General features: G+C 42.4%; 1 protein-coding gene across 1 annotated transcript; it reads left to right on the forward strand.

Annotated features, from left to right (window-relative positions):
* The first annotated feature begins 14,048 nt into the window (after positions 1–14,048).
* LOC147900344 (phenylalanine ammonia-lyase-like) lies at positions 14,049–16,806 on the forward strand. Its single transcript, XM_087376735.1, has one exon. The coding sequence runs from the start codon at positions 14,272–14,274 to the stop codon at positions 16,579–16,581; it is 2,310 nt and encodes a 769-aa protein (XP_087232861.1). The 5' UTR covers positions 14,049–14,271; the 3' UTR covers positions 16,582–16,806.
* The last annotated feature ends 8,284 nt before the right edge of the window (positions 16,807–25,090 follow it).

The following is a 25,090-nucleotide window of genomic DNA, read 5'->3' on the forward strand; positions in this document are numbered from 1 at the left end:
GAACATCAGGAAGAGGAACACCGTATTAAGAAAAAGAAGTCATCTAGAAGGAGAATTAGCCAGTCAGACTTTCCTTTAGGACAAGGAATTGGAAGCTATGACTTGTTGTTCGACCTTAAAGAAAAGGAAGCTCATATCACCTTTGGTCAATTACTTGCTTTGTCTCCAAAACTACGGAAGGAATGGGGAAAACTAGCAAGCACAAGAGTGTCAAAGAAGAAAAAGAAGAAAGGTGCCATTCCTGTTGTTCAAAAGGTAGATATAGATGTTGGTGATGATGTACCTGTAGTTGATGTGATCATTGATGGTCAAGTGATTTCTAATGTGTACATTGATGGAGGTGCATTGATTAATGTCATGAGTGAGAAGACCATGATAGATGCTGATTTAAAATACTCTAGTACTACCTCTCCTTATCGCATCAAATTGGCTGACAACACTAGGATTAAGACCTTGGGAGTTGTGAAGAATCTAGAAGTGGATGTATGTGGAATTTCTGTGCCGACTACTTTTCAGGTGATCCCTACCAAGCCAGATGCACGTGCCTATCCATTGATTTTGGGAAGGCCTTGGCTACGCAAGGTGAAGCCTGTTCAAAAGTGGGATACTGGAGAATTGATTTTGCAGGGAAATGATAAGAAGGTGCACTACAACATCAGAAGCCGCAAAAAGGAAGTTGTCAAGGAGGAGTCTTCAACATCAAAGAGTTCAAGCTCTGACTTAATCGATGAAGAAGAAGAGATAGGGTGTAGCTCCGAGGAGTCCAGCTCAGAGGGTGAGGTGGAAGGAGTGGCCTTTGGTCTTTGTCTTGGTGTTGATCGAGATGAGTCAGGAAGGAACAAGGTGGTGGTGCAAGAAGATCCTATAGAGACACTTTATGTGGAGGATGTGGAGCACACTAAACGACGCCAATGCAATGAAGAGCTTCTTGGTGATTCTCTATCAGGTAGTGAGAAGCTCCAATACTTGGATATGTTACATGATTTTCCACGTCTCTTTGCAACAAGCTATTCACAAGTTTGACCAATCTCTCTTGTGGAACACAAGATTGAGTTGAAGCCAAACAGCAAGCCAGTTGTGCAATGCTTTAGGCGATTGGGGGTGATCCAAGCTGAGGCACTAAAGAAAGAGGTAACACAACTACTTGAGGCGGGATTCATCTTTCCTGTTGATGATTCAGAATGGATATCTTATGTAGTTGTCACACCAAAGAAAGGAAATAAGTGGCGAGTTTGTGTGGACCTTCGTCCTTTGAATGCATGCACTAAGAGGGATCATTTTCCTTTGCCATTCCAAGATGAAATACTAGACCAAGTAGCAGGGCATGAGATGTATTCTATATGTGATGGGTATTCTGGGTACTTTCAAATTCATATTCGAGAGGAAGATCAAAAGAAAACATCATTTGTCACACCTTGAGGAGTTTTTCCTTATAGAGTGATGCCTTTTGGGTTGACCAATGCACCAACTACATTTCAAAGGTTCATGAGTCAAGTCTTGGAGCCTTACTTGGGAAAGTTCATAAGGGTGTTTTTGGATGAGTTTTGCATTTATTATCGGTGCATAGATCACATGGAGAAGTTAAAGATGACCTTAGCTAGGATTGATGAAACAAAAGGGTGTCTAAATCCTAGCAAGTGTCATTTGGCTCAAACAAAAGTAGTCTTGTTGGGGCATATTGTGTCTGAAGAAGGCCTGCAAATGGATCCTGATAAGGTTCAAGCAATCATGGCATTGCCAAGTCCTAAGAATGTCACAAGTGTTCGCAAAATTCTAGAAAAGAGCAAGTACTATCAATGCTTTTGTGACGATTTCACAGAGACAGTGCATCCCATGAACTTGTTGACAAGAAAAGGAGTTTCTTTCCAATGGGGTGTGGAGCAACAAGAGTCTTTCCAGCAACTTAAGGAGGCCATGAGTAAGGGCCCAATATTGAAGCCCCCTGATTTGTCTCAAGACTTTTATGTCTCAAACAAAAGTAGTCTTGTTGGGGCATATTGTGTCTGAAGAAGGCCTGCAAATGGATCCTGATAAGGTTCAAGCAATCATGGCATTGCCAAGTCCTAAGAATGTCACTAGTGTTCGCAAAATTCTAGAAAAGAGCAAGTACTATCAATGCTTTTGTGACGATTTCACAGAGATAGTGCATCCCATGAACTTGTTGACAAGAAAAGGAGTTTCTTTCCAATGGGGTGTGGAGCAACAAGAGTCTTTCCAACAACTTAAGGAGGCCATGAGTAAGGGCCCAATATTGAAGCCCCCTGATTTGTCTCAAGACTTTTATGTAAATCCAAGTGTATCTTTGCATATTCAGTTGGTGCTGTATTGCTACAAAAAGGAGAGGCAGGTAGAATGCAACCCATCTATTATGCCAGCCGATAGCTTACAGATAACAAGGTATGAAGAAATGGAGCAGCAAGCTCTCTCTTTGGTGTTTTCAGTCAAAAAGTTTTGCTCCTATTTATTATCTCAACCATTTTTCTTCCTTACCTCTCAGTCTATATTAGCATATCTAGTTCGCAAGCCTAATCCTGGGGGGAGATTTGCAAAATGGTTGTCAGAGCTTCAAGAATTCTCTTTCTCTTTTGTCACTGAAAATACCACTAGGTCCACTATGGCAGATTTGCTCACAGGACGGGAGGATCTAGGAGAAGAAAAGAAATGTAAGGAGAACATTAAAGATGAAAGAGATATACCACCAACAGCTTTTGTTTTGTATTTTGATGGGGCTTTTAGTCCTTCATGCCAACAAGGAGCCGGGGGGATAGTCTTGATGAATCCTGAAGGTCAAGAGGTCTAGGCAAGAGGACAAGAGCTTCAAGTATCACAACTAACAATGCAGCTGAGTATAATGCTTTGATTCTTGGTTTGGAGGGTTGTCTTCAAAGTCAAGTTAAAGAATTGGAAGTAAGAGGAGATTCTCAGCTTATTATAAAGCAAATTCAAGGGCATTACAAGACAAGAAGTCCTCATTTGAAGGAGCTTAAGGCTATGGCACAATGTAGTCGGTTTGATTTTTGCAAGTTTGTTCATATAAATAGAAAAGAAAATCAAAGGGCAGATGAGTTAGCTAAAGCCATTGTAGTGCCAGACCGGGGGGTGGTTTCTTGGGTAGACACTGGATGGCCAAAACTACAAGATGTTCAGAAATATGTGGAAGAAGGCATGCTTTCTCGAGGGTTAACTCCACAACAGAAGCAGAGATTGGTTACTTTTGGCCATGCCTCCATAAGGATGTATATGAATGTCACGAATGGAACCCATCAGCTTGAGGATGTTGATGGCATGGTGATACCCGGATGCACCAATGAGTATCGCCTTAAATTCTTCTATGCTCGACCACCATGAGGGCCAGCAGACCCTCTCTGTACTAGAGAGGATTTGCTGGGGGGCAAAGATGTGACGCCAAAAATTGATATTTTTAATTTGGCATTGGTATTGTTTTTCTCTATGTTTGATAAGAGTTTGAGTATCAAGTGATAGCCTAGTGGCTTTCACTTATTTCTATTTTCTATGATATTGTATGGGATGGAGAGGATGAGTGGAAGGCTCATTGTAAATACGATAGGTATGAATTATAAATACCTTGGTATGGGGTGAGAGATATTTGTGTATGGGATATTATGGAGTTTTTTAGAAAATAGGAAGAGTGAGTCATATAAAGAGGTGGGCTCATGTCCATGTGTTCCAATAATATAAGAGAGGCCACATGCCAAGCGTGTGGAAGGCATGTGGAGGAGTGTGAAGTCAAGAGGAATCCTTCTAGAACTATTATGTGGAATAAGGAGGATGTGGACATGTGGAAAAGAGAGGATCCCTATGGGCTCCATGTGAGGAGACTCTTGACTTTCTCAATATTTTAAGAGTCTTGAGCATCTTTGATAGGACACATGGCAAGAGTAGCCAAAAAGGACGTGGATGGTGACATATGTGCTTATGTGATTGATGGGGAAAGGAATCTACAGGCAGCAATTGTAAATGGGTGAAGGAGGGTACAAAATCTCTATAAAAGGAGCCCTCCTCTCCCTTGTTCATCAATCTCTTCCACCATTAGGCCTCATGTTGCTGTAGCTCTTCCCCTCTTCTAGGAGAAATCTATGAGGGGTGGATTGTTGATGAAGGTGGAGTCTTGAGGGAGCATCCTGCTCAGGCAAAATTAGCATGCGTGGAGGGTAGTTTTCATGACAGTTTGACCCCCTGTTAGTATTTTGCTCATAACTTTCTACTCGATAGTCCAACTTTAATGAAATTTATATCAACGCGAAGCATGTTTGTATGTGATTAGATCTTGAATGAGATACTGCTGCAAAAAGTTATGAGTCTCTGTGTCTAACAGTCTATTTTCATGATAGTTTTTACCCTTGTCTAGTAAACTGTCCATAACTTTTTGGCCGCTTCTCTGTTTCTTATGAAACATATATCAGCGTGAATCCCTCTTTAAGGCGCATGTCTCTAGGTACTTAGATCTTGAATCAGATACTGCTGCAAAATGTTATGAGTCTCTGTGTCTGACAGTCTGTTTTCATGACAGTTTTTACCCCCTTCTAATAAACTATCCATATCCCTTCAATCGTCTGTCTGTTTTCAATGAAACTTATATCAGCGTGAAGCCCATATTAAGGCGCATCTCTTTGTGTGCTTGAATCTCTGATATCATGTCTCTATTGAAAGTTATAGGCCTCTGTGTCTAATGACAGTTTGTAGAGTGTTTTGAGCTAAGTGTAAAGGTGTCTATGAAGGAGGTGCAATGTTTCCTCGGAATCTACCCATCCGACCTAATCAGCCCCTTCAAACTCCTTAATATATATCAGTTCATGTCATGTTGAGCCACAAGATCTTCTTTCAACAACGTATCGCTCTTCTCTTTGGCGCAGACCGCGGCTCGCTGAGATTATGGCCTCTGCCGATCCTTTCCTTCTCCCTATGCTTGATTACAACATCACTTGGGATGTTACCATCTTTATTCTCATCTGAGGGAGGAAAGTATTGTGTGGTATCTTGGCATAAAAGCTTCTTTCTAATGTCCCATTCTCAATGATAAATATCTTTGTCAGCCCGTTCGAAAGTAGTAGGAAGTGAAGAGGTGCGTGAAGTTTATTACCCCCAACTTCATGTCACAATACAAAAGTGGGCTGAACATTGTGGGCATACAAAATGCCTTTCAAAGTCAGTATGGGTATGAACCCATTCTAGTTGGTATATGGTTTGGAGGCTGTCATCCCAATGGAGTTTATTTCCTCAATTCTACATATTGCGATCGAGAAGATGAGCCCAAAGTAAATTCAGTTCCAGTAGGAACAATTTCTTTGATTGGAGGAGGACCAGATTCAGATTAGTATACATCTAGGTCATCACGGAACGGCGGAAAGCATGGTGAACCGGAATATCAAATTCAAACTAACTCTAGATTGGGAAGCTTTCCAGGCAACATGAAGTTGAGATATCAGGGTCCATAGCGGATTGTGGAGGACCTGAAATAGGGATTATTCAGGATTGCAGACTAACACAACAACGTATGCCCAACACCACTTCATGGATTTTTCTTGAAGTCTTTTATAGCATTTCGAGTGCTAACGGTTCAATTAGAGGATCTGGAGTCAAAACTATGAGTTGGGACATTATCAAGATATAATATTATAGTGGTGATAGCCCGTATTTAGTGGATTGATAGTTTGCACAAGTGGGACACATCAAAGAGATGGTTTAAACTACATACTTCTGATTCTAGCATTCATTTTAGCAGCATCCTTGTCCTTGAGATTAGTTGTAGTGTGTGGGAGGTCAATTCAATCGATTCAAAACTCAGCATGCGATAGAGCAAGAAGTTATGCAAACCCCGAGCATAGAAGGTTGGAGTTTGAAGAAAATGAGAAAGTCTATCTTAGGGTACCATCTTAAGAACCCCTAAAGATGGTGGCTGCTCCATAAAGACCTCTTCTTGCAAATCACCATGCAAGAAGGCATTCTTTACATCCATCTGATGTAAAGACCATCCCTTTGATGTAGCCATAGCAATGACTGCTCTTACGGTTGCCATCCTTGCAACCGGACTAAATGTTTCTTCATAATTAATGCCATATGTCTGTGCATACCCCTTGATAACTAATCTTGCCTTGTATCTGTTCACAGAACCATCTGCATTGTGCTTCACCTTATAAACCCACTTACAGCCAATTGCATTCTTGTCTTTAGGAAAACATTTGCTTCCAAGGCATCCATTTCTTCATCCATGGCTTTCTCCCATTTTTCTTTTCCCATGGCTTGCTCAAAAGGAGTGGGTTCTGGTTCCTGTATCTCTTTGACCATATAGGCATAGTGAATGGCTGTAAATCCATCATATTTTAGCCTATCCACAGGATACCTAGCTCTGGTAGAACTACGCAAAATAGGCTCACTTTCAGGAGCTCTCAAAACATCCCTGGTCTTCCTTACTCCAAGTGTAACAACAGAAGGAATCCCCAACTCATCATCAATGCTCGGTTCTGAGCCACTAGATTCACCATCCATGTAAATGTCCAAAATTGTCTCCTAGGTATTGTGGACCATTCATAATACTTAAGAGAATTGGAGAGCTTGCTTACAAATTAGCCTTGCTAGAGGGATGTAGAGTACATCCAGTTTTTCATGTGAATAGGCTAAAAAGAAAGTTAGGAGATGATGATAATCGCATTGGAAATGAATTCCTAGTTGAGCTCATTGAATCTGGTACTTTACCACATGAACCAGAAAGAATTTTAGTCAGACAAGAAAAAAGAATACAACTTACAATTTGGAAAGAATGTCTGGTTAAGTGGAAATATAGACCTAAAGAGCATTCAATATGGGAAAGGGTAAGTAGCCTCCAGAGGAGGTTTTCCAATTTTGTTTGTGAGGACGTAAACCATTCTTAAGGGGAAGGGAAACCATAGTCATCTGTAGTCATGAAAGCTTGATGGTTCAATTATGGTGAGGTGGGAAACGATAGGGCTAGACAATGCTTGCTAAGGTGGAATAAAAGGCTAGGGTCTAGAGGGGCAACTAGGCAGAGCCTAAGCATTAGATGAATGTGCCATTGTAAATGCCCATTAGAAGGCTACAATGTAAGTTCCTTTAAGGACACATGGCACACCATTAAGGTGCCACATGGTGGCATTGGGCATGGCAGAGGATTACAAGGGGAAAAAGAAAAGAGGAGGGACTCATAGAGAGTTCATGCAAAAAGAGAAAACTGGAAAGTTGTCTCAAGAGTACCAGGTTGGGTGGAATAATTGCTGATAGCCCTCATTATTCATTTCCTTAAGTGCATCCAACAATTCCTCAATAGTAAAAGGTCTGGCCGGAATTGACTCCTTGGACTTCGAAACCCTAGCCTACTTGGAACCTCCTCTATAACGTTTTGCCAATTCACATCCGCATCACCACCAGCCCATTGAAATGATATTGAAAGATCTTTGCAATATCCCACTAGCCAAATCAAATGAGATATAAAGATCTCAGCAATAATCCAAAACTCAGTCTCGATATTCCCCTGAGGGTCCATCACTCGGTCTACAATTTCCTCGTGATGCCTATGTTTTACCACTTGAAAGGAGTATTTTGAAGGACAATCTCCTAATTCAAGCCATAGCTGTTTGTTTTGTGAATCATGGCCAAACTCTACTTCCTCTAAGTCCTTAACTTGTATCCAAGCTTCCAATTCCATTAAGATAGTAGCTATTGTCGAATCATTTGTCGTCAAGTCCATAGCCTCCCTCAAAGACACCCTAATCGTAACTAGATCTTTCATTCTAGGTTTCCCCGCTTTGTCTTGTCACTCCCATGCTTTAGCTTCTGGCATTATTGAGGCATCCCACTTGAGACAGGGGTCTCCAAAGTTCAATAGGGTTTGTCTCCATGTCTCTCTAATCTACCTATAGAACTTCTTAGAAGACAAGAATTTCTTTTTAAACTTGAATGGTATATCTAGAGATTTGCCAAGCAAAGCTCGGATACTAAACTTCCAAAGTAGAGGTAAATGAGTAGACAAACAAGATTGAGTCATATAATGCCCACAAAGGGTTAACATATCCACCATCCTTTATTAGAACAATACATAAGATCTAAACAACCTACACAAAAGTCCACTTGATATGATGGTTGCTCCATGATCCCCCCCCCCCAAAAAAAAAAACACACTGGGGTCTAATTTGAGGAAGCCAGTTAGACAAAAAAAAAAGACAAAGCTCTTCTAGATATGGGTCTACCATGATGAGACCAATCACCTCCATCTTCAATAAAATTCCAATCATGACCCAACAACCAACACTCTGTTAACATCCTAGAACTCAAAGAGCACCAGCACTCATTCCTTTCACTAGGTAAATTTGGACAATATATCTTGAGAACCCTGAACATAAAACCATGTGCAAACATAGAGGCCACAATATTCCAATGCTCACTTTCCCTAAACAATTCTTTAGCCACAAGAGGTTCCCTTACAAGAATAGGTAAACCACCCCTCCAAAGGGTAGGACAATTGACCATCACCTTAACACCCAGCTTCTGGAAAAGGAACCTGAATCATTGCTTCACAATAGCAACGAAGATTCCACAAAGGAACTAAAATCATTATCATCTTAGCACATTCCTTTGACACCACTTGATCATTGATTCATGTAGGCCTTGTAGGCATGCATGAAGAAATTAGAGTGGTTCTCCTTATGTTGTCTTGCAACTCGCATTGCATCCTTGATATGCTTCGACATCGTCCTACTTCAAGGCATGTTAAAGTTTGAATTGAATGCACCAAGAGGCCTCCTCTGCTACTACTTGAAGGCATTATAGCTTGGATTGAGGCATACTACCTAAGATAGGGGTCTCCAAAGTTCAATTGGTTTTGTCTCCATGTCTCTCTAATCTACCTATAATTTCTTTTTAAACTTGAATGGTATATCTATAGATCTACCAAGCAAAGCTCGGATACTAAACTTCCGAAGTAGAGGTAAATGATCAGACAAACAGGATTGAGTCATATAATGCCCACTAAGGGTTGAACACATCAACCATCCTTCGTTAGAACAATACATTAGATCTAAACAACCTGCACAGAAGTCCTCCAAATATGATGATTGCTCCATGATCCCCCCCCCCTTTTTTGTTAAAAAACCCAGTGGGGTCTCATTTGAGGAAGTTTTTTAGACCATACAAAAGACAAAGCCCTTCCAGATACGAGTCTACCACAATGAGACCAATCAACCCCATCTTCAGTAAATTCGAATCGCAACTTAACAACCAACACTCTCTTGACATCTGAGAACTCAAAGAGCACCAGCACTCATTCCTTTCACTAGGTAAATTTGGATAATACATCCTAAGAACCATGAACATAAAACCATGTGCAAACATAGAGGCCACAATATACCAATGCTCACTTTAAACAATTCTTTAGCCACAAGAGGTTCCGTTATTAGAATAGCTAAACCACCCCTCCCAAGGGTAGGACAGTTGACCATCACCTTAACACCCAACTTTTGGAAAAGGAACCTTAATCATTGCTTCACAATAGCAATGGAGGTTCCACAAAGGAACTAAAATTGCTATCACCTTAGCAGCTTCCTTTGACATCCCTTGATCATTGGTTCACCTAGGCCTTGTAGGATCTTTGAAGAAATTAGAGTGGTTCTCCTTACCTTGTCCTACAACTTGCATTGCATCCTTGATATGCTTCGACATCGTCCTACTTCAAGGCATGTTAGAGTTTGAATTGAACGCACCAAGAGGCCTCCTCTCCTACTACTTGAAGGCATTATAGCTTGGATTGAGGCATACTACTTGAGACAAGGGTCTTCAAAGTTCAATTGGTTTTGTCTCCATGTCTCTCTAATCTACCTACAAAACTTCTTAGAAGACAAGAATTTCTTTTTAAACTTGAATGGTATATCTAGAGATCTACCAAGCAAAGCTCAGATACTAAACTTCCGAAGTAGAGGTAAATGATCAGACAAATAGGATTGAGTCATATAATGCCCACTAAGGGTTGAACACATCAACCATCCTTCTTTAGAACAATACATCAGATCTAAACAACCCTGCACAGAAGTCCTCCGAATATGACGATTGCTCCATGATTCCCCCCCCCCTTTTTTGTTAAAAAACCCAGTGGGGTCTAATTTGAGGAAGTTTTTTAGACCATACAAAAGACAAAGCTCTTCTAGATACGAGTCTACCATGATGAGACCAATTAACTCCATCTTCAATAAAATTCGAATCACAACCCAACAACCAACACTATCTTGACATCCGAGAACTCAAAGAGCACCAACACTCATTCCTTTCACTAGGTAAATTTGGATAATACTTCCTAAGAACCCTGAACATAAAATCATGTGTAAACATAGAGACCATAGTATACCAATGCTCACTTTAAACAATTCTTTAGCCACAAGAGGTTCCCTTATAAGAATATCTAAACCACCCCTCCCAAGGGTAGGACGGTTGACCATCACCTTAACACCCAGCTTTTGGAAAAGGAACCTGAATCATTGCTTCACAATAGCAACGGAGGTTCCACAAAGGAACTAAAATCATTATCACCTTAGCAGCTTCCTTTGACATCCCTTGATCATTGATTCACCTAGACCTTGTAGGATCTCTGAAGAAATTAGAGCGGTTCTCCTTACCTTGTCCAGCAACTTGCATTGCATCCTTGATATGCTTCAACATCGTCCTACTTCAAGGCATGTTAGAGTTTGAATTGAACACACCAAGAGACCTCCTCTCCTACTACTTGAAGGCATGTTAGAGTTTGAATCAGACACACCAGGATGTCTCCTCTCTGACTGCTTGTCTTCGAGCAAGGGTTTATGGGTGATTTGCCTCCAGCATCTCTTGTTCCCAGTCTTCACTTTCATGGACCAACATTTGATGATCATCAAATTTCTTCATGTCACATTAGGCCTTCGAGTCTACATATCCAAATCTTCCCCTCCATTATTCGCCTTCAAGTCAAATCCTCCTTTTAGCTTTGGAGCCAAAGAACTCACACGGGGCAGAGCCTTTGAAATCAATTGAGACGAATCCTCAAAATGAGAGAAACCTCTAGGAACATCATGCAGAACCTCGATAGTCTTACCCTTATGGCCAACCAGTTTCCATTGATCCTCCCCCGACGTCATGGCCGTAGCACCATCCCTTTCATTCTTATTGTTTTCGGGAAAAATAATCGAAGGATCAGTGATGAGTTGCTTATCTCCACCCTATGCCAACTAAGACTTTGGATCATCCACCATAGCTTCTACACGTCAGAGGTCTTATCTCCTGGAGCAAGCTTCGTATTGCCATTTTCTTTGGACAACTCTTGGCAAAGTTCGTCATATCATGGCAAATGAAACAAGCATTAAGAAAAGGGACAAATCAAACTTGTTGAGCCATGCATGACCACCCTCATCTGGCAACTCAATCTCCAGAAAATCTAGAACATCCTAACTATGATCCCAGAGTTGAGGCCAAAAGGTGACTTTGCAAGAAGGCGGTATAAGGAGACCCGCCCAAGAGTAGAAGCAAGCCTTTCCACTGAATCCCTAAACACTTCGAGTAGATTAGGAAAATCAAACAATACCAAACACTCATGAAATAGGAACTCATCAATACTAAAGCTAGGACTCCATGGAATAACCAAGACTGTAGCACCCAAAGACATAAAAGGTCTTCTGACCAATTCATCCTGTAAAGCCTCTGATGCATATCTGATATGGAAGAGACCCCCCAAGAACCTAGTAGGATACCTTGAGCTAGGGATCTCGCACTCAAAAGATAGGAACTCCTCAAGCTCTTAAAATAGGACACACAACCTATGAAAAAATGATAGACGCCCCCCCCCTCGCCCTTTTGTAAAATGAACAAGCTTAGGCTTGACATCATCCAACTATAGCTTGTAGACCACCAAATCTTTCTTAGCTATCTCAAACCAAGGCTTCCTCGCAACCTCCCTAGACCTCCTTGCAGCCTCTGCAGATGCAAAAATTTCCCTACATCTTCATAATCCAAACCAGAGCGCCCTCTCAGTAACCTCTTGGCCAAGGCATCAGATATGACGAAATCTCTTGCTCCTTATGGCCCTCAGTCCCCCCCCCCCAACCTTGGTTTCCTCCACATACTTCAGTCCTGTCTCATTGGACCCCCCCCAACTATTATGTTACTCATGGGGATGTCTCCTCAGGAACTACAATAGATGCCTCACGTTCTGCAATTCCTTAGCTCGTCGACCCCTAACACTTCCACTCTCGATAATCATGCACAGTTTGCAACCAGATCGTTCCTAGTTCGTAGCCTCAATTCTCTCTCATTGCTAACCAATAGAGGTATAGGTTAGAGATGAGTTTACTTGCTTGATTGAATAAAATTTTCAATTCTTACTTTTGAAATTTTTGGTTATTTTTCATTTCATGTTTTGGTTTTCAAGTAAGGACTTGGCAATTTAATCACCAAATTTAAAAACGATTTCGTTATCCAACTCCCATTGAAATCCTAAATTGGTTACAAAAAGAGATTTATACTAATCAGTTTATATGGTGGGAAGTACCTTTGATTTGAGTTTTCCACTCAAACTTAGGTAGTTATTTCATCAGTTTTTCTTCTTATTTTGAGCATGGATAACAACTAGGGGTTGGCTTCGATACATGTATGGTGTCCCCACGAGCCCCCAACTTATGCAAAGACACATGCACACGCATTAGGCACATGTTTGCACACCCACCCATAGAAGCATGACCCCCCCCCTTCCCAGTCACACCCACCTACCTCATAGATGCATACACGTGCGACAGACATGCATGCATGCAATAGCTGGACATAATTACATTTAGTTGTGTTTTTTGCTTAGTTGATTTGTGTACTTTGCTACTCTGCCAATGTAGTTTGTATAATTTTTGTTTGGTGATGAATGCTCTTTGTCGCCACTTTATGTGATTGGGGTATATATTTCATACATATCTTAATATTCAAATTTTAATGTCTAAATCATTAGACTGGCCTCATGAAGACCATGTGAATAATTGGCCATGAGTAGTTGGTAAAGATGTGAAATAAGAAAGAGGAAGAAACTTCACAAGTGTATGTATAAATGGTAATTTATTAACAAAGGATAACGACTATAACAACTTACCCTTTGCTTATACATAATAAATTGTTGTTAGACTTTGGCTAATAAATTTTATTTTTTTAGTTGAAAGAGTGCTTTAACAAAAGAGTTAGAATACCATCCACAAATCCAAGATAGCTCTCCCTCCCCCTTGGGCCACACACATACACACTTAACTCTCCTTCCGCAAAATTCTTGCTCCAAGAAAGCTATGCCCATGAGCATAATGTTAAAAATGACCTCAACAATGATAGCCCTCTTAAAAAATGAGAAAAAGAGACTAAGGAGTAGAGACCAACCATTTGCCAAGTCTTCCTTAAGTAGCCTGATAACATGCACAGCTATTGATGCCATGCATGTCAACTTCCAAGTTCATTTACCCTAAACCACCTTGCACATGGCCTTGTAAAGGTAGGGGAGGGAATCAATCTCTTGGGCTCAGGAGAGTGTGTGCTTTTTTTGCTTTTGATCAGTGTGGAGAGTAGGCTTGATGGGACTGGGAGTGTGAAAGGTTCAAGAGCAAGCCGAGACTTTTGCAATTGCACATGTGATGGAGTTTGAGAGTGGGAAAATGTGAAGGAAAGCTGAGTGCGTGGGCGGGTTCAAAGACAAGGGGAGTGGTGAGTGGTATACTTTCAAACTCGTGCAAGGAAAAGTGCTACCCCCCGTTGCAAATTGTGAAATGGATAGTATCATAGTATATATGGGAGTGGGCAAAAAAAATGGGCAGGGGTTGACGGGACAGAACGTGGGCTGTCGAGCGTGGACAGGGGCGAGGAAGCCAGGTGGGCTAAGGGCCCTGTACTAAAGTAACATTGGAACAGTTCAATTGAGGCTAGTCAAGAGTTCAAGTTTGACTGGTCGTGTGAGCGGTGACGGAGACCAAGTCAACTCACCTTGCAAGCTATAAGTGACCTCTATCACTTGCCATCATCATCTCTGCTATTGAACTATCTATCTATATCAGTAGAGCTCCATCGCCATAGCTCGCAACTCAGAGTTCTGTCGCCATAGCCACAACGCTCAGAGCTTCTTCGTTGAGTTGCTTCACCATCAACAAAGCTTGCAGCTTCCTCATACCTCATACCTTAGAGCTCTCGCCATCGCCCAGCTTGCTTCCTGAGCTCCTCCCACACTCCCTAGCTCTCCAGCTTTCCCCATCCCTCCCAGTCTCCATGGCCTCCGACCCCGTCGCCTCTGCCCAAAAGAAGCTCGCCGAGCTCCACCGCCCCCCCACCCTCCCCATCCCTGTCCAGGGCAAGAACTCCCTCTTTGTCGAAGGCCCCGTCGCCCGCCCTCCCCACTGGTGCAAGGCCGCTGAGGCTCTCGAGAGCAGCCACTATGAGGAGGTCCGGCGCATGATCCGACAGTTCTGGGAGACGGAGAAGGTTATGCTTCGCGGTAGCAGCCTCACCGTGGGGCAGGTGACTGCCATCACGCAGCGGCCTGAGGTTGAGGTGCTGCTGGACGAAGTCGAGGCGAAGCCCAGGGTGGACGAGAGCTCGAACTGGGTGCTCAACAACATCCTCAAGGGGACTGATACTTATGGAGTCACCACCGGTTTCGGTGCAACCTCGCATCGCCGGACTGATCAAGCTGTGGAGCTTCAGAAGGAGCTCATTCGCTTCCTTAACGCTGGCGTGATCGGAAGAAACGATTGTTGCTCTCTCCCTGCTCCCTACGCGAGAGCTGCCATGCTTGTCCGCACCAACACCCTCATGCAGGGCTACTCCGGAATTCGTTGGGTTATCCTTGAAGCTATGCAGAAGCTCATCTCCAAGAACATCATTCCGAAATTGCCTCTGCGAGGCACCATCACCGCCTCAGGGGACCTCGTTCCCCTCTCCTATATTGCTGGTTTGCTCACTGCTAGAGGCAATTCCAAGGCTGTGACGCCGGAGGGCAAGGAAGTGAGCGCTGCTGAGGCGCTCAAGCTGGCAGGAGTGGAGGAGCCTTTTGAGCTGCAGCCCAAGGAGGGGTTGGCTTTGGTGAACGGAACTTCTGTTGGTGGTGCCGTTGCTTCGAGCGTGTGCTTCGATGCGAATGTGCTGGTGCTGTTGGCGGAGGTTCTGTCTGCTCTGTTTTGCGAGGTTATGCAAGGCAAGCCTGAGTTCACAGATCCTCTCACCCATCAGCTCAAGCATCACCCGGGGCAGATCGAAGCAGCCGCTGTCATGGAGTTTCTGCTCGAGGGAAGCTCCTACATGAAGGCTGCAGCCAAGCTTCACGAGACTGACCCTCTCTCCAAGCCCAAACAGGATCGGTATGCCCTTAGAACTTCGCCTCAATGGCTCGGACCTCAAATCGAGGTCATCAGAACGGCCACCCATGCCATCGAGAGAGAGATCAACTCCGTCAACGACAATCCGCTCATCGATGTTTCCAGGGACATGGCTCTCCATGGAGGAAATTTCCAAGGTACCCCAATCGGTGTGTCTATGGATAACATGCGAATTGCCCTCGCTGCTATCGGTAAGCTCATGTTTGCTCAATTCTCCGAACTTGTTTGTGATTACTACAACTCCGGGCTGCCCTCCAACTTGAGTGGCGGTCCGAATCCCAGTTTGGATTACGGATTCAAGGGTGCTGAGATTGCCATGGCTGCCTACTGCTCGGAGCTGCAATACCTTGCCAATCCTGTCACCACTCATGTTCAGAGTGCTGAGCAGCACAACCAGGATGTGAATTCGCTGGGCTTGATTGCGGCCAGGAAGACAGCCGAGGCTGTGGAAATTTTGAAATTGATGTCTTCCTCTTATCTCGTAGCTCTCTGTCAAGCTGTGGATCTGAGGCATCTAGAAGAAAACATGCAAGCTGTCGTGAAGCACATCGTTTTGCAAGCAGTGAGGGGCACCCTCTACACGTCGGGAAGTGGATCTTTGCTTCCCACCCGCTTCTCTGAGAAGGAGATCCTCCAAATCGTCGATCATCAGCCTGTCTTCTCCTACATCGACAATGCTTCCAATCCTTCTTACGCTTTGATGTTGCAGTTAAGAGAGGTCTTGGTCGAGCAGGCCTTGAAGACCCCAATGGAAGAGGAAAAGGAGAAGGAAGTCCCTGCACTGTTCAAGGTGATCCCCACATTTGAAGCCGAGCTGAAGAAACATCTGGATGATGAAGTGCCCAAGGCAAGGGAGAAATACGACAGTGGAGATTATGCAGTTCCCAACAGAATCAAGCAGTGCAGGACCTATCCTCTCTACAAATTTGTGAGGACTGAATTGGGCACTGATCTTCTGCGTGGAACTGCGACGAGGAGCCCTGGCGAAGATATCGAAAAGGTGTTCACTGCTATTTTGGACGGGAAATTACTCTTGCCACTGTTGAAATGCTTGGAAGGATGGCGAGGATCTGCGGGACCGTTCACTCCCCGCCCAGTTCCTGCCTCCCCTGCTGCTTTCAATCCTTCCTACTGGGCCTGGTTTGACAACGTCAGATCACCTTCTGCAACGGCGGGCAAAGGATACTGGTCTCTTACTGTTTGATTTCTGTTTCGTCCATCTCTAGGAGATAGGTGATTTTGGAGTTCGCAGGTGCTGAATTTTTGGGCCAAAGTTGATGGCTAAGAATCAGAATCGCATCCCAAACGCAATAGATATAACTGGGCTATTTACCAAGCCGACTCTCTCGCAGGCTTACTTGCGATGTTACTTTTTGACCACGTGCATTTCTTGTGCCGCAAATAAATAAACAAGTATTTCAAATTGTCACAGACTTGCATTCGATGTCACTTCACTGTGCATTTTGGTGAATTGAACTATAATAGGTCTTGATTATTTTAAAGCTTTTTCTTTCACGACCTCTGTTTTAAGCAGTGTCGTATTCCATCGTGATATGATTCCTTGACGTCCGCGGAAGATGATATTTAGATTCTTGGATACATAATATGTACACACGTCCACCTGTTTTTTCCCCGCTAGACGCAGGTGCACTGGAATAGGACTTCCTTCGCTTCTCTGAAAGGTACCTACACCTGTGAGTTGATACTTCCTTGGAACGAAACTAGTGTAAATATGAATTACAACCCTCCAAACGAACGCGGAGGCGAAAATACATTACGGTACGATAGTTTAAAGATGGAATTCCAAAGCGTCAAAGCCGGGAGGTAAAAAACAGATTACGTCAAGGTTCCTCGTCGCTAGTGACATTTAGATTTTTTCCATTTTCTGGAGCAGAATCTGCATCATGTGCATTTGGAGTACATTGCGGATAATGCTGAGAGCGGCATGGCAAGATTAAGCAGAATCTGCATCTGGTGGATTCGCAGTACTTTGCCAATAGAGTTTTGTTATGGCAGCTTGCATCACTTTCAGCCTGCTCCGGGAAAGGGGCTTCCCATTTTCATAATTGGAACTGTAGTAGTACCATATTCGAATTTGGGGGAATTAAATCTCCTCAGTTTTGCGAAAAAAGAAAAGCTTCTATCTTCTATCTTCTATCTATCTCTATCTATATTCTATTAAGGAGGGAGAGGAGAGGCAACCTTGCCACATGTTATCACGAGACCTTGCCACATGTCGTGAGGAAAGGAGTTGGGAGGGAGATCTCAGGAGAGGAGCCGTCATCGCTGGGAGAGGTTGAAGGAAGAAGAATTGAATGCAGAAGAGGAGCCGTCATTGCTGGGAGGAGATCTCAGGAGGGAGAATTGAAAGAATTGAATGCTTGAATGCAGAAGAGGAGCTGTCATCGCTGGGAGGGAGCCGTCAGGAGCCGTCACGCCTTCAACGCCATGAAGGCTCCCACCTGCGCCTCCCGTGTCCTCCAGCCTCCATCGCACCTCTCCAGCTTCCTCCCGTTGAGCAACTCCGTCCTCTCCAACCGTTCATCCGCTGTCCAACTTCTGCATATCGACGATCCCACTGAGCAACTCCGTCCTCTCCAACCGTTCATCCGCCGTCCAGCTTCTGCATATCGACGATCACCACCTCCAGCTCCTGCCTGGGCATCCTTTTGTCTGCATGCTCGCATTCGTCGAAGACCAATGGAGCGATTTCTGTGAATGAACCTGGATACTCAGTCGCGCAATCGTTCATCTGCCCATGCTCGAATTCGTCGAAGACCAATGGAGCGATTTCTGAATGAACCTGGATACTCAGTCGCGCAGTCCTTGATAGAATAGAAGGAGCCCGATCTTCAAATGCCCACGGGCATCCTCGGCTACAGACGCAAGCAAGGATAGCCACCCCAAGTTCTCTTTACCCATATAACGGAACCACCCCAAGTTCCCTTTTGTACCTCTACGCATATAACGGCCATTCTGAGCTACCAGCAGCTCTCGATCCGCTCCATGTCTCGACCTCCAGCAGTGTAAAGGCAGTTCCATCGACCAGCAGCCAGCTCCAATAGGCTCCAGCAAACATCCTCTGCTCCTGTGTGCAGACTTGAAGTAGACATCCTCAGCTCCACGTCTTGGTGGACGATTCCTTCAACAAGCATTTGTATTGCGAGGTTGATTTGCTATGGTTTACTTTCAGTTGATCGGTCTACTAACACGGGGATTGTTGGAGAGTGATGATGAATGGTTTGTGTGTATGCAAGAGGCTGTGTTTTATCAAAATAGTGCACAATTGAGACACCTATTTGTCACAATATTGGTTTTTTGTGAGCCAACGTCTCCTCAACTTTTGTGGGAAAAATTTTCCCTTGAGCTTTCGGATGATTTTTTTAATATATTGGAATCAAGTATGGGGAATTTAATTGGTCCTCGTGAACTAGCAATAAAGAAGGCTGTATTGCAGTTGGAGCACATTCTTCAACAACATGGGCGAAGGTTGGCTGAGTTTGACGGAATGCCTGTTGTAGATAGAACATCTTTGTCAGAAGCTGGAAATGGCTTATTGCAAGAAGAAAGAATGTTTGATTGTGTGAAAGAAGCACAGATTGCCCAGCAAATGGAAATGTCCTTGAATCACTGTCAACGTGCTGCATTCAATCGGATTTTGGCAAGGATCTATGGAGATGGTGGTGAGGTCTTTTTTCTCAATGGTATAGGAGGGTCTGGAAAGACCTTTCTCTACAATTGCTTGCTCTCTCGATTGCGTGGGGAGGGGCTCATCGCTTTGGCATGTGCATCTTCTGGGATTGCTGCATTGCTACTAGCCAATGGACGCACGGCACACTCACGATTCAAGATACCGTTGGAGCTGGATGGTACTAGCAGTTGCAATATTCAGGTTAATAGTCAACTCGCAGATGTTTTGAAGATGGCTAGGCTGATAATATGGGATGAGGCACCCATGACTCACCGATTTGCTTTCGAGGCACTAGATAGAACTTTGCGAGATATCATGTCCAATGAGCAACTTTTTGGTGGGAAGGTGGTATTGTTGGGGGGGGATTTTAGGCAAGTCTTGCCAGTTCTTCCAAAGGCAGGACGAGAGGACATTGTCAATGCTACCTTATGCCACTCAAGGATTTAGGGTCGCACTACAGTATTGAAGTTGACGCAGAATATGCGGGTCCTTCGGACTGGTGATAATTGTGCTGAGCAAGAGTTCATGCAATGGGTTCTGGACATTGGCAATGGGATAAATAGATGTACAAAAGAAGATACTGTTGTGATTCCATTGCATATGCTTTTAGAGACAAAGTCCATGGAAGGCCTCATTAGATGGGTGTATCGAGGGCTTGCAACTGTTTTGGACTGTGCACCATACTTTCGAGAGCGCGCTATCCTTGCACCTCGAAACAGCGAGGTTGATGCAATTAATGCTACGGCATTGAAGGCAATGCCCGGTGAGGAAAGGGAGTACCTAAGTGCAGACTCAGTGGACAACTTACGGGGAGATTCCTTTTTGTTTGCAGTCGAGTATTTGAACAGTCTTGATCTTGGTGGTGGATATCCCCCGCATTGGTTGGTTTTGAAAAGGAATACTCCTATAATTTTATTGCGTAATTTGAATCCTCGCTAGGGTTTGTGCAATGGGACACGGTTGATATGCAAAGAGTTTCACACAAAAGTGTTAGAAGCTGAAATCATTACTGGTAACAATGCTGGTGATAGAACGTTTATTCCAAGGATAACATTCATTCCGACCAACCTTAAACTTCCATTCAACATGAGGAGACGGCAATTTCCTATCCGATTGGCATTTGGCATGACAATCAATAAGTCACAGGGCCAAACATTGTCAGTTTTGGGGCTGTACTTGGCGACACCGGTATTCAGTCATGGCCAATTATATGTGGCATTTTCACGTATCCGAGCATCAAACGCTGTTAAGGTTTTCATTTCGCAGAGTGCGTCTGATGCCAGGGGCGAGGAGATGGATAATACTTCTACCACAAATGTTGTGTACAAGGAAGTTTTGCAAACAACAAGAGCCTAGGAGTATGACATTGCTCTTTCAAGCCCTCCTCAGACTTTCTTGGGTGGAAAATCTTCATTTCGGTAATCTTTGTATAGCTTTTTTTAAGTTCTTTCAATATTCCAACTATCATAGGTCTTTGGGAATGTTGGCTATTTATACAAAGATGAAGTGAGACGTAATATTTCATGACTTTGTCCTTGATAATGTTTGGATTTCATTTTTCGTTTGAGTTATGGGTTTGCAATACACTACAGGCTATTTTCTATTCAAAGCCTATTGTTTTTTTCCAGTATATGTACATTGACACGTGCATTCTCTTTTTGCAATGTGATAGGATGTCTAGGCAGTTCACGTTTGTCACCGAAACAAGAGCACAGGTGCAAGGTACATAGTTGCTTAACAACCACGTTTTATGTTGACACGTTTAATAGTATAGTCACTCACTTTTAGAAAATTGTAGATCCTGTGGGCTGGGGATCTCTAGAGAGCGCACAACTGTTGTTGGATTTGCTTGAGCTGGAGAGCTACCTTGGGTAAGAACTGTGTGCATTGTTTAATGCTTTATTTTTGTTAAAACAAAAGTTTTTTTGGATTATATTTGAGTGGGAAAACATGCTATTGTTTGTCTTTTAGGACTGTTCCTAATTCAAGGTTTCTAATGAATCTCCACGTCCACAATCCTTTGGATGGACGAGTCCATTTGGGATATTACGCTGTCCTGGCTTGCCGGCTTCATAGGGATGATGGACCACAGACCATCACTGTTCGTTGGCTGGGATACTATGAATGTGTGTGGACACGAATTTTCTATCGAGGGCAAAATGGGGACTACACGTACACCTTTGTCAGCGTTGTTGACAGCCCTTTGCGTCTGAGTAAGTACTCTAAAGAATGAGTTGGGTTTTACCAACATACATGTATAAAAGTTTTATGGCTCAATAATTATAGTTTCTAAATTATCTTTCTATGTGATGCTGGTCCAGATATGATTGTTGGTACTCCGTTGTATGTTCATAGCCGCGGTGGACGCGGCGGACGTGTGGTGGACGTAGACTGAATGGCCGTCGCAGGCTTTTCCCTGCAGTACATGGCCACAGACTTTTCCCTTAGGGATGTTTGTGTGTGTATTGTAGATTTTGTATGTTCAGTTATGACTTTATTTTGCGGTTGTGTATTTGGATATATCAATCAGTTCTTTGATGTAGCTATTGCATGTTCAGACATGTGACTGCACTTTTGGATGTGATATTTTTTGAAGTACTCTATCATAGAGAATTTTTTTTTTGGACATGGCGGATGTGGAGTACATGGCCGGCACAGACTTTTCCCTATAGTACATGGCCGCAGACTTTTCCCTTTAGGGATGTTTGTGTGTCTATTGTACATTTTGTATGTTCAGTTATGACTTTGTATGCGGATGTGTATTTGGACATATCAATGAGTTCTCTGGTTTCACTTTTGGATGCAATATTTTGAAGTACTATGTCGTAGACATTTTTTTTGGTTAGAATATGTTGCTGGTTTCAGACATTTTAGCATCTTGAGACCCGGCGGAGCGGGTCGCTAGCCCGTCGTAGACAGGTCAGGTTACTCGAAAAAGTTTCACACAAAAGTGTTAGAAGCTGAAATCATTATTGGTACCAATGCTGGTGATAGAACGTCGTTTATTCGAAGAATAACATTCATTCCGACCAACCTTAAACTTTTTTTTTCGATTATATGTGAGTGGGAAAACATGCTATTGTTTGTCTTTTAGGACTGTTCTTGATTCAAGGTTTCTAATGAATCTCCACATCCACAATTCTTTGGATGGACGAGTCCATTTGGGATATTACGCTGTCCTAGCTTGCTGGGTTCATAGGGATGATGGACCATAGACCATCACTGTTCGCTGGCTGGGATACTATGAATGTGTGGGGACACGAATTTTCTATCGAGGGCAAAATGGGGACTACACGTACACCTATGTGAGCATTGTTGACAGCCCTTTGCATCTGAGTAAGTACTCTAAAGAATGAGTTGGGTTTTACCAACATACATGTATAAAAGTTTTATGGCTCAATAATTATAGTTCCTCAATTATCTTTCTATGTGATGCTGGTCTAGATACGATTGCTGGTACTTCGTTGTATGTTCGTAGCCGTGGTGGATGCGGTGGACGTGGAGTGAATGGCCGCCGCAAGCTTTTCCGTGCAGTACATGGCCGCAGACTTTTCCCTTAGGGATGTTTTTGTGTCTATTGTAGATTTTGTATGTTCAGTTATGACTTTATTTGTGGATGTGTATTTGGATATATCAATCAGTTCTTTGATGTAGCTATTGCATGTTCAGACATGTGACTGCACTTTTGGATGTGATATTTTGAAGTACTCTGTCATACAGAATTTTTTTTTGGGCATGGTGGATGTGGAGTACATGGCTGACGCAAGCTTTTCCCTATAGTACATGGCCGCAGACTTTTCCCTTTAGGGATGTTTGTGTGTCTATTGTAGATTTTGTATGTTCAATTATGACGTTGTATGCGGATGTGCATTTGGACATATCAATGAGTTCTCTGGTTTCACTTTCGGATGTAATATTTTGAAGTACTATGTCGTCGACATTTTTTTTGGTTAGAATATGTTGCTGGTTTCAGACATTTTAGCATCTTGAGACTCAGCGGAGCGGGTCGCTAGCCTGTCGTGGACAGGTCAGGTTACTCGTTTATTAAAAGGAAAAATACAGAAAAGGTACGGCCTCCCCACACAAAACATTATTTTCAACCAGACAAAATAAGGGTAGCTCTCTAGAGTAGCCGGTATTTGAAAATTTCAACCGGTAAATAAAGACGTAAATACTTTCCAACTGGCCATACAAAGAAATTTACTCACATGAGACCTTATAAAAAGGCATATATTTTTTGAAAACCTTAAAAAAAGGAGTAAATACTTTACAACCGGCCATATAAAGGTATTCAATCATGTGAAACCTTATAAAAAGACATTTATTTTCACTAAACCTCAAAAGAAGTGATAAATACTTTTCAATAGGCCATAGAGAGGTATTCACTTGCATGAAATCCTTTTAAAACGACATTTACTTATACAAAACCAAAAAGAAACTTCTAGCCAAATCTTAAAGGTATTGAAAGCAAAAGCAATATACAATTAATCATAAATATGGACAAGCTATGAACACATCATAAATATATTAGATATCCAAAATGTTACAACTCCTCTCTTACAAAGTTGCAACCCAAAATTGAAACTTTGTGCTAGATATGATTTATATAACCCACTCTCACATGTTAAGAGTGAATGAAGTTATAAAATATATGTTCAATGTAAGCTATATTTAAGATTAAGATCCTTATACATTGCGACCTATAAAACTATAAACGGTATGTACAATGTCAGCTATGTTGAAGATGAAATCCTTATGGTGTGGCAAGCATAATCAAGAAGTAGACACCATACTCCAATCACCATTACCTGCCAAGACAACCAAGTAAACTTTTCAGCAAGCTTTGATAACAAGAGATAGCAAGGTATCTTTCTCTCATAATGGTCTACACAATGGTCACCTGGTAGTAGATCTTAGCCACAAAACAGCAGCAACTATATATGTGTGATCCCTTACTACACCTTAACCATTTGATTGTAGAATCCTCTTTCAATTATTGATCTCAAAACAACAACCATATTGATATCAAAACAGAATCAACTGTATATGTGTGATCCCTTACTACACCTTAACCATTTGATTGTAGAATCCTCTTTCAATTATTGATCTCAAAACAACCATATTGATATCAAAACCGTAGCAACTGTATATGTGTGATCCCTTGTTGCACCTTAACCATTTGATTGTAGACAAATATCATCATAGATAATGCCACAAAAAAGGTACACAACCCACAAAACAACCTACAAGTAAAACCATAGAGACACGATCATACTAGCTTACTTATAAGGACAACTAAGACATCATAACCAAGACAACGATAGCTACCATTACTTGCCAAGACAACCAAGCAAACTACTAAAAAAGCTTTAACAATATCAGATGCCAAAGGAAGCTTTACCTCATATGGTGTATACAACGGTTACTTGGCAGTAGATCTTAGTCCCATATCTTGCCCACATGATCACGATCCTAAGATATGCAGAGTTGTAACATCAAGTAAAAGCTGATTTGATCATAAGACACTTGTCAAGCAAGATATCCACACATTCAAACACTCCATTTCTAAGCTCAAGATCATCATCAACTACATGCTTGAATAAGACCAAACTTGTATATTCACAAAAAATCCCATGTAATCTAATTTCAGCATGTATAAAAACAGATTTACACTTCTAATCTAATAGAAAAACTTACCATAGATGGACCCTCTTCAAAATATTGATCTCAAAACAGCAATTGTATATATGGGATCCCTTACTGCACCTTTATCGTTTCATTGTAGATAGAAATCATCATAGATAATGCCACAAAAAAGCATGCACAAAAAATATATCCCAAAAAGCAACCTGCAAATAAAAGCATAGAGAAATGATTTTACTTAATAGGATAGCTAAGAGAATGAATATTGATTTCAAGACAAAATCTACCTAATGATTGAAACTTTAAAAAATACCTTCAACCTCTTTGAATCCCGCTGACCCTACATTCAAAGAAAGCAATCAAAGTCAACTAAACACAT

Source organism: Dipteris shenzhenensis, chromosome 7, assembly GCF_047967505.1.
Source record: "Dipteris shenzhenensis isolate YYH24624 ecotype China chromosome 7, Dip_SZ_1.0, whole genome shotgun sequence".
NCBI lineage: Eukaryota > Viridiplantae > Streptophyta > Polypodiopsida > Gleicheniales > Dipteridaceae > Dipteris > Dipteris shenzhenensis.